General features: G+C 38.9%; 1 protein-coding gene across 1 annotated transcript; it reads right to left on the bottom strand.

Moving 5' to 3' along the window:
• Positions 1-7,437: 7,437 nt before the first annotated feature.
• Positions 7,438-10,192, bottom strand: LOC111778215 (endoglucanase 17). Its single transcript, XM_023657909.2, has 7 exons — positions 9,914-10,192; positions 9,396-9,803; positions 9,202-9,294; positions 8,970-9,131; positions 8,778-8,889; positions 8,536-8,696; positions 7,438-8,056 (listed from the first exon to the last, which is right to left on the bottom strand). The coding sequence occupies exons 1-7, from the start codon at positions 10,136-10,138 to the stop codon at positions 7,724-7,726; spliced, it is 1,494 nt and encodes a 497-aa protein (XP_023513677.2). The 5' UTR covers positions 10,139-10,192; the 3' UTR covers positions 7,438-7,723.
• Positions 10,193-10,405: the final 213 nt, after the last annotated feature.

The raw sequence follows: 10,405 nt of genomic DNA, 5'->3' as shown, positions 1-10,405 counted from the left end.
TCCGAATCAGCAGCTCCCATATAATTGGAGTTGATGTTTCCACCATCTGAAACAGCAGCTCCCAGTTCATTGGGGCTGATTTCTCCACTATAAAAGCCAACAATATTAACACTACTTTTGAAGCTAATGTGTCCACCATCCGAACGGGCAGTGCCAAGATCATTGGAGCTGATTCCTCCACCATCCGAACGGGCAGCTCTCAGATTATTGGAGCTGATGCGTCCACCATCCGAACGGGCAGCTCTCAGCTCATTGGAGCTGATGTGTCCACCATCCGAACGGGCAGCTCCCAGCTCATTGGAGCTGATGTGTCCACCATCCGAACGGGCAGCTCCCAGATTATTGGAGCTGATGTGTCCACCCTCCGAACGGGCAGCTCCCAGATTATTGGAGCTGATGTGTCCACCCTCCGAACGGGCAGTTCCAAGATCATTGGAGCTGATTCCTCCACCATCCGAAGGGGCAGCTCTCAGATTATTGGAGCTGATTCCTCCACCATCCGAACGGGCAGCTCTCAGATTATTGGAGCTGATGTGTCCACCATCCGAACGGGCAGCTCTCAGATTATTGGAGCTGATGTGTCCACCATCCGAACGGGCAGCTCCCAGCTCATTGGAGCTGATGTGTCCAACATGAGAACCCACATCGTTTCCACTACTCTTCAAATCAATCTTTCCACCATCCAAATCAGCAGCTCCCAGATCTTTGGAGCTGCCGGCTCCACCATGAGAACCAACAACATTGTCACTACTCTTCAAACGAATGTTGCCGCCATCCAAAACATCAGCTCCCAGCTCCTTGGAGCTGGTATCTCCACCATTGCCACTTCTCTTCAAACCAAGAGGAAGAATTTTTCCACCATAAGAATAAACAATGTTTCCACCCCTCTTCCTAATAATTTCATGACCCTTAGAATACCCACCGCCCCCATTGATATTTGGTACTTCACGACCAACAAATCCCGCGCCACCTTTCTTAATTTCATTACGAAAAGACGAAGCTTTGTCGTCGACACTCACTTCTGGACTCTGGATGGCGGTATGGTCAAATTTCGAGATTCCAATATAATGATCACCAAATGAACGAAAAGAAAACCGATGGTTTCGGCTTTTACCTATAACACCGGTGACATCGTTAAAAGTGGCACCCAACCTCGCACAACACTCCCAAGCAAGAACTAAGAAAAGGGCATGGACGATATTAAAACCTCTCACGGCTGCCATTGTTGATAGTCTTGAAGCTTCTATCACAAATGATAAGCAAAATAAATGATGAAGGTGCGGATTGTTTGTAATTTTGTGTTCTATATATGCTTGTTTGATCGGAAAACCATATTTAGAAAATTTTGACAAGTGTTTGGGTACGAGAATTATTAGTAACTCTCAGAATCAGCTTCCTTAAATGAATGTAGGGTTAAGAAGTAGTAAGTAGCATCGAGATGCTTCAAACAAAATCACTTAAAGGAACACGTGTACGATATTGATATGGGCTAATTTTGCAAATGATATGGGCTAATTTTTATTATTATTATCCGTACCATTTCATAAATATTTCTTTGAAGTAAAAATCTATTAGAATGTTCAACCGAACTTGAAACGATATGACTATGATTATAATTCTTGTCTAGATTAAGTTTGATATTCACGATTTTCAAGAATATTTTAAAACTTTTACGAAAAAGAGTATTAATTTGCGTCTTTTGAAAGCATACTTAGCTTATTCATCAAGTTAGAACACCAAAGTATTGATTCCATCTTGTTTGAGAATCTTGTTATGAACTTTGAATGGGTTTTGGTCAAAATTATTTAATTTCTAGAATTTCTAAACAAATTATGTTTTAAGATTAAATTAAGTTATTTGATGAAATTAAATGAGACAAAACATGTCTTGGAGAGTTGATTTATAGGTAATTAGTCATATGTTATAGATATTGGATAATATTTTTAGATAATTACAATCGATTCCAAACTTCTAATTGCGAAATCTGAAAGCCGCCGCCGCCGCCGCCGGTTTCTTGGTGATGTAGTAATCGATGATGGAAATTCCGCCGTACCTCTCAGCGGCCTCTTTGCTATCAATGGTGCTCCTAACTTCTCCGACACGGGATGGGGCCGGGTAATCGAAGAACAGATCGTGATCAAAGTTGTTCGTACGCCGAGGGAGGTGGTGAAGCTCGCCGTCGTTCACGACCTTTTGCAGTGGTCGGGAAATTTTGGTTCTTTGCTCGACGAAGTAGTAGTAGTTCTCCTCCCGCTTCCGGAAAGCTGCCATGGATTCCGGCGAAGTTGCAGAGTGGCCGCTCTTTTATGGAAGTTGTGTTTTTGTTTTTGTGTGAAGAGGGTGAAGGATTTTGTGGTTCCTTTATAGTTGACAACATGTGGGGTCTACCACCGACCCCATTAGCTAAAGAGAAAGATCATGAGTTTATATTTAAGGAATACCATCTTCATTTGTACCCGACATCTTTATCTTTATAAAATTACGAGAGATTGTGAAATCTTGCATCGATTGGAGAGGAAAACAAGCATTTTTTACGAAGGTGGAAATCTCTACTTGGTAGACGCATTTTAAACCCGTGAGGTTGATGGTAATACACAATAGGTTAAAGCGGACAATATATGATGGAAATGGATTGTGAGGTTCTACATTTTCTTTTTAAATCGTGAGGCTGACGACAATACGTAACAGGACAAAGCAGACAATATCTATTAGCGATGAACATCTTATGCTTGAACTATTACAAATATAAAGGTTTGTGGTTCCATGCCTATAGGACTCCATGTGACAAGCTTGAAGTTGATTCCGTCAAATTGTTCACCAAGAATATTTAGCATATAGGTTACTTTATCTTTTGTGGGAGTGTTTTTCTTATATTTACAGTGTTTAGTCGTTCTAACTTTATTCTCGAGATCGTTCTTTCACGTTAGCTGACACGCTTCTCGATTAAATTTTTGGGTCTTGGGAGCGTGATTGCTTCTTTGGGTAATTTCGATCTCATGGACCTGTTTACGATAATCGAAAAGGGTGAAGAATAGTTGAAGGAGAAGAAGAAGATGAGAAGGAAAGAATACAATTTTAGTCAAACGATTCTGGTTTATATTCACCCAATTTCACATTTATATTCGGTCAAAAAAGGAAGTATTTCTACTGATCAATTTCGAGTCTAATATCTTTTCAACTATTGATTTTGCAGATAATATGATCATAACATAGGAGATATAAGAAAATGTTGAAAGCAGAGTGAAAGAACGACATGTAGGGTTTGGGTGAGTGCCCCGTCTTCGAGTAACTATTTGTATGTCAATGGCTACAAAATTCGTATATATCAATAGGGCATAAACACGTAAGGTTGCATTTATCCAATCCGTTCAATAATACAAAACGAATAAAGGCATCCTATACTTCAACATTATATATGAATCTAACTTTTTCCCAAAAAAAAAAAAAAAAAAAAAAATACTTTTCATAACTCATTTGTGGGAAGATATTCTTCATTTTCTACCTTACAATCTTTTGACTCAAAACAAATTCCATTGAATTTGATGTGTAAAAGATAAGAATCTCATCTTTTCATAACAAATAAAAAATAAAAATAAAAACACTTTATTTTATGACTGCATGTCAGATGTCCAAGACATATTGTCATGTGTCACGACGATGCTTATTCAAGACGTGTTGTCTGTGATTGCATGTCGGATGTCCAGGACGTGTTGTTTGTGATTGCATGCCCGTTCCAAACTGATAAGAATTAAAATCACGATGTTCCAAATGGACCTATTGTCAAGAAGATTAAAAAAATGTATTAAAATGTAGACAACAGTATTTCAAGTTTGTCTCCTTAGCTACTAACATTTGTTGTAATGTATTATTTTTAATTTCATAAATTATGTAAGGGTCAAATGTTCAATTTGACTCCGTCTTTTGTGGAGATTAGAGGGGATCGGGAATAAATCCCGGCCACAAATGTCTTTTGTCGGAAGACTATAAATACTCACAATATGTTATGTAAAAATCAGATTGGTGGATGAATGAAATTGAGATCTCGAATTTAGACGTTTTCCTTAGAAATCCGAGCATCAATTTTGGCATTTCTAAGTTTCAAACAATTCTTGTGGTAGAATTGCATCCGAGTCACTCAATCAAGCCTTGATCAAGTTCGATTGTGGAGTGATTCAATTTAGAACAAAATTCCAAATCTTGCTTCTAGATCTTTCGATCGTAAGAAGTGATATAATTCTAGCCTTATCTCTTGATTGATCCAAATTTCTTACAAAGGGTGTTAATTACCTTGATTCAAGGGTTCTTGATTCAACAAAATCTAGGATCGTTGTGCTGAGGATTAGGGTTACCTTATCACAAAGCTATTTTACTTGCTTTTATGTTAGATAGGTTTTTACTATTATTGTTGTGTCAATGCGCGAGTGTATGATTGGTCACCAAAATCATGTCTATACCGTCAGAGCTAACATGCCCCAAAATGTACCGTAGGAGGATGTGACTTGATGTCAATTCTTCCTACCTTGATTATATGCTATCAAAGTAATTGTTGTCTACACACTTTTAGCTTATAGCATTGTTTTCTTTAAAATTGTTTTCAACGTATTTCACTCTTCACGTTTTCTAAAACATTTCTCTCAAACGTGACTCGAGGCTTAAGGGTATGCCGAGATTGTCTGCGAAGTGCAAATTTCACACGACTAACTTGTTCGTTAGATTAGAACAAGTGTCGCACAATCACTATCTATTACTGCAAGAGTGCGATTGTGACACTGTGAACGCATGATTGAACAAGATCGTATAAAATGGACATATTTTTTTTAAAGAAACCCCGTGAACGATATTTTTTTAAGAAGTTTGATTTTTTTTTTTAGGAAGTAATATCTTTTAGGAAGTTGTAATATCAACACATTTTAATATTCTTGATATATTCTTAGGCAAATATCATAGCTTTGTTTATAAATGGAATCCAAATATGGTCGGTTAAGATTTGATGGTGTTAATATAACACATGCGGAAGCAATTTGGATCTTAGGCACTTTTAGAACATCAATTATTGTAAATGACTAGCATGTTCATAAGTATTAAAACTTAATGAGTTTAAATACTAACCTTTTGTAGTTCAAACTCCTTTTGCCTCACGAACCGATTTCGAACCACCACTAGTGTCTTCTCCACTATTCTCCGGCCTTAGAACGGGATTGTGGAATCCGGTGAGTGACTAAACTTGGGAGGGATTTTGTATACGTGAAAGAGAGTGCTTGTGAGAGGTTTTTTTTTATCAAGATGAAGAAGAAGCCCTTCCAAGTATCATGATCACTCTATTTAAAGAGTCAAGTTTGCATGTTCATGCAAACTTGAGATCACCAAATCTTGACACTTAAAATTCCACTCAAATGTTTGGGATTATGTGGCAAGCATGCATGTTTGAGTTAACCAAATTTTGACACTCAAAATTCCACTCAAACTTGTGGGGTTTATTTGGCAAACATGCAAGTTTGGTTAAACCAAATTTTGACACCTCAAAATTCCACTAACATGATTTTTCCATTAGATGAAAGTCAACCTTTTGACTTTCTTCATTTTAATTAGATGAAAGTCAACATTTTGACTTTCTTCATTTTAATGGGATGAAAGTCAACATTTTGACTTTCTTCATTTTAATTCAACAATTAATTTGAATAATGAATTTCAAATTAAAGTAACATTAAATAATTAATTAAACAATTTAATTAATATTTAATATTAATTCAAATGCCAATCCCAATCAATTCCGACACATAATTGATTAAGATATTTAAATCTTATTTAAATATCTCAGATTCTCTCTTTTCGTTTAATTCGTAAATAAAATAAAATTGCGGTTAAATATATCGTATATATGTAACGCATATTCCCTAATTTGAATTCGAACACTTCGAACTCACTCGTCACACTGTTCTATGGTTTAGTCCGATATGAGCTAGCAGAGGGACCTAATGGACCTATAGATCATGGGCTCCAACGATTCAAGATTAACCGATTAAACTCATTAACCTGGTTAACCAATATTCGTTAACTACTAGGACACTCCACTATAGCCTAGTAGTTGCACTCCCCTCACTATAGATATATTTCTGTCCATCTGATATAACCATGATTAGTAAGTCGATCCTTCACAGGTTGTTCGTAACTAGAGTTGGGTCAATTTACCGTTTTACCCCTGAAGTTACTTCTTGTTCCTTATGTCTCACTGATCCTCTAATAAACAATTGGTTTGTGGTCCAACCAGTAAACCGAATCCCTCTCAGGCCAATGAGAGGGTGGGGCCCCTTGTTCAAGACCTGGAGTCAGTGCTTAAGGGAACTACCTTTCTTCTATCCCTAAAAGTGGGTAGGAGTGAATTCCGTCTTGCACCCCACGTCCCCAGCCATTCACCCAGTTTTACCCCTGAAATGGGAGGCCTGTTGAGTCGGCGAACTAGAGCCACTCTCACCCATGCAAATCTAAGGATAATTCCGAATAAATAGGAGTTCATGGTTAGCTCAGGATTAAAACCGAGTTACCTAGGTTATCGAATGAAAAGAAAATCAGTCTCAACAGTAAACGACTTTATAAAGTGAGAGTGGTTTTCTTCATGGTCCGATCTTATGCAATACTCATTGCATAGGACGCCCCCACTCACATGTCTCCACATGCACAATTTAGTGATCGCATTGTTTATATCATATACAAAAGTGGGCCGCATCCATAGTGTCCCCAGAATAAGGTACTCAGCCTTATCCTTATACTATAGATCATTTTGACTATATACTTGAACTTGATCCACTCTTATGTCTCTACATATAATTCAAGTAGTCATACTATAGCCAGAGTGTTCTTAGTTTATTGGATTTAGATTAATGATCGTAAAGTTCACTTTATTCAATAACAATTTTTACTGAATAAACAACAATAATAACTTTATTGAAAATAGAATATATCTTTGTTTACAAACTATGAGTTTTAGGACATAAAACCCAACATCTTCTTTAATTAATACTAAGAAATTTTATTCCCTTTTAGTTTATTATTAATTGGGAAGTGAAATTGTAACGAAACGAGGAGAAATAAATCCACGAGCCAACTTAAACATCCAAGTAATTGATCGTTCAAATAGTTTCACGTTCGTAGATTCTTAAACCGTTCGTTTCAAACAACGAAGTGTCAAGATAGTTTAAGAAGTTTACACACAACATGAGAATTGATACATGGACGATTCCCAATTGAAGTCAGTCGTGTGGAAACCTCTCACTAGCATACGGGTTTTAAGACGATGAGACTACAGTTATACATCGCAAAACAAAACAGACAATATTTACTAACAGTAGACTTGGGTTTTTGAGCTGTTACAATCGATAGTAACATTTAAAGAAAAAAGACAGAATCATGATAGGTCTGAACAAGTAACGAGGACGATAATAATAATAATAACGTTACGCTTTCATTCCATTTTATGATCTAAGTAAAAATCAAACATATCATACCTACGAAACTTTGCTCGTAAAACGTTTCCTTATAAACTCTTACATCATCATTTGACTCGAGAACCCGAAAAAAAAAACATCGAAATCCACCACTCCCCAACCAAGTCAATAATGTATAGGGCAAAGCCTTTCCCTTTTAGCCATGTGCCCTCACGTTTTTTCTTCATTAATAATAGTAATCATGTGGGGTACCCCTCCCTTAGTTTAGAGGGAGAGTGCCCTTAGAGCTGGCCAAAAGAGTGAGCCAGATAAGCCAGTGACCCTACAAGAGGTGCATTCATATACGTGGCGGGCTCAGACTGCTCGTAATCCGACCGTTGATCTGGGAACCTGTCGTTCTTATCGGGCCCACCCACCACTGCACCAATCAGCAAGTTTGGATTTGGTGCGGCCGAGCTCATCACACTGAACCCTGCCGTGCATTGGATCTTCCCTGGATGGGATGCAATCGACGGCAGTGATGATCCCCTGTGATGGATCCTTTTAGGGTACCTTGCCCCATACCCCACCATGTAGGACATCTTTTGTGGGTTATCCCCTAGAAGATAGTCCACCTACACCACCCAAATATACAACATTAATAATTTGCACGGTCCTCAAGGACTCCCACGTCTACTAATTAAGGGGTTGATCATAAATTTATAAATAAGGAATAACGTCTACATTGGCACGAGACTTATTGGAAAACCAAAAATAAAGTCATAAGAGTTAAGGCTCAAAGTGGACAATATCTATAACGGGCCAAGCCAACAACCAGTAGATTGTCCTCTTTGAAATTTCCTTTTCGAGGTTCTCCTTAGAGGTCTTAAAATGCGTGTACTAGGGGAGATTTCCACACCCTTATATATTGTTCTTCTTTGGACTTTCCCTTTTGAGCTTCTCCTCAAAGTTTTTAAAACACGTCTCGGGAGAGGTTTCCACACCCTTATAAAGAATGTTTCATTCTCCTTTCTGACCGATGTGGCGTCTTATAATATCATACCATTATGGAGGTTTGTGATTCCTAACAAATGAGAGCGGGTTTTCGAGGTACCTGCTTTTTAGCGATGGCATGGAGGGTTTTCGGGGTGATGGTCGTGCCGCAGTTCACCACGGTGCGGGCGGAGGTCAAGTACTTGGCGTAAGTTAAGAGTAGGAATGAAGTTGATGTAACATATTGCATGTTGCTATCATTCATTTTGAACAGCAACCCACCTGTCCAAACACACTAAAGTTCAAAACTTTGTTCAAATTTTCACAAAAAAAGTAGCCGTTAAGAAATTGAACAGAACCAACCAGGAGTGTATTTGGTTGAGGAAAATGAAGCTCCGGGAATTAGAGAGCATATGAAATTATCAGCATGCCCTTTATAATCATGAAGAGATTGCATCTTTTGCACCAAAAATGCCTATAAAAAACCACGAACAACGTTGTTCATTATCATAATATCATACCATTGAAGAGATATAAAGAGGGTGTTTTTCGAACCTTCGAGAGAAGGATTCGGGCTCCCGCGTGCTTGTTATCCCAACCGAACGTGTTATCGAACTCCCCGGCGCCGAGAGTCTGTCCATTGACTTGAATGTAATTGAGATATTTGGGGTTTTTGGTGGCTCTCTGAAGCCAAGCAGCTCCCCATAGAAGCTCATCCTGCAAACCCAAGCAGCTCCCCATTAAATGCTCTGTTTTTGAGTAAAAAACAGAGTTTTTGTAGCTTTACCTGATATCCAGAGAAGGAACAGTAAAATGGGCACACGTATTTTTTCAAACCAGTGCTGTAAGATCCTCTATACTTATCAGCAAACTCAAAAACCTGCAAAGAAAAAGGGAGAATTTTGAAATTGAATCAAAATGCTCTGTTTCAATCTTGTTTACTCTGTTTCTAAAGCTATAAAGGTTAGTCTTTTAGCTTACTCTCATGGCCCTTCTGACCAGAAGCTTTGAGTAAGTAGGATCACTCCGTCGGAATACCAGCGATGCGGCGGCAAGTGCGGCGGCGGTCTCGGCGGCGACCTCTGTGCCGGGGTTGTTCTTGTCCACCTTGAAAACACTTCGGGGAGTGTCCATGTCCTCTGGCCTCTCCCAACAGGCATGGTCCTTGTTCGCATCGCCGACCTGAACGTAAATGGTGTCGGGATGAACGGTGGCTTTGAGGAGATAATCAGTGGCCCAATAAATGGCTTGTTTAGCATTTTGAAGCTCCCCTTTCATCAACCCACCGAACTCAAGAACACTCCATGAAAGCATGGTGGTGGTGAACGCCATCGGAAACCCAAATTTCACATTGTCGCCGGCATCGTAGTAACCGCCGACTAAATCGACCTACATTTCCATAAAACCAGTTAAATCCAACCAAAACCCACTTCATAAATTCACATTTTGAGTTGAAATAAAGAATCAAAACTCAAAGAACAAACCAAATCGGGAAATACCTTCATGGCAGCGCCGTCAGAGAGGCCGGAGTTGCGCCGCCAAGTCATCCTCTGATTGGGCGGGAGCCTGCCGGATCTCTGGCCTTCAAAGAAGAGGATGGATTTGGTGAGAGCGTCTCGGTAGTTATGGTGGGCAGAATGGGGATGGCGGTGAGTAGGGAAGCCATTGTTGCAGGGGAAGAAACAGAGGAAGAGGATGAAAAACAGAGGTCCGAGGGCAGCCATTGATGAAGAAGCTCTTGAAGGAAAGGGCTTTGGAGCAGCTTTCTGTGTTGCTGATGAGTACGTTTATAAAGGAAAAATTGGGGAAATTTCAATAATGATTAAAGCCATAAGCTTTTGAAATTCTTGTTTAATTGAAACCAAATGAGGGCATTTATGAGTATGTGACAAGACTTGTGACATTCTTTGTCGGAATAAATGAAGAGTACATGAATGAATCGATATCATACAAATGAGTACGATTCTAACAATAAGATGACTAAGAAATTA

This window comes from Cucurbita pepo, chromosome 17 (assembly GCF_057944985.1).
Source record: "Cucurbita pepo subsp. pepo isolate OVF chromosome 17, ASM5794498v1, whole genome shotgun sequence".
NCBI lineage: Eukaryota > Viridiplantae > Streptophyta > Magnoliopsida > Cucurbitales > Cucurbitaceae > Cucurbita > Cucurbita pepo.
The sequence above is the reverse complement of the archived record's forward strand: the minus strand, read 5'-3'. Positions and strand labels throughout refer to the sequence as shown.

What these genes read in the sequence shown, in the direction of transcription:
- LOC111778215 (XM_023657909.2), bottom strand. Translation starts at nt 10,138, where the DNA reads ATGGCTGCCCTCGGACCTCTGTTTTTCATCCTCTTCCTCTGTTTCTTC. An exon ending in CTGACGGCGCTGCCATGAAG is followed by an intron (nt 9,804 to 9,913) that starts GTATTTCCCGAT and finishes ATGGAAATGTAG; the next exon opens with GTCGATTTAGTCGGCGGTTA. An exon ending in TGGTCAGAAGGGCCATGAGA is followed by an intron (nt 9,295 to 9,395) that starts GTAAGCTAAAAG and finishes TTTTCTTTGCAG; the next exon opens with GTTTTTGAGTTTGCTGATAA.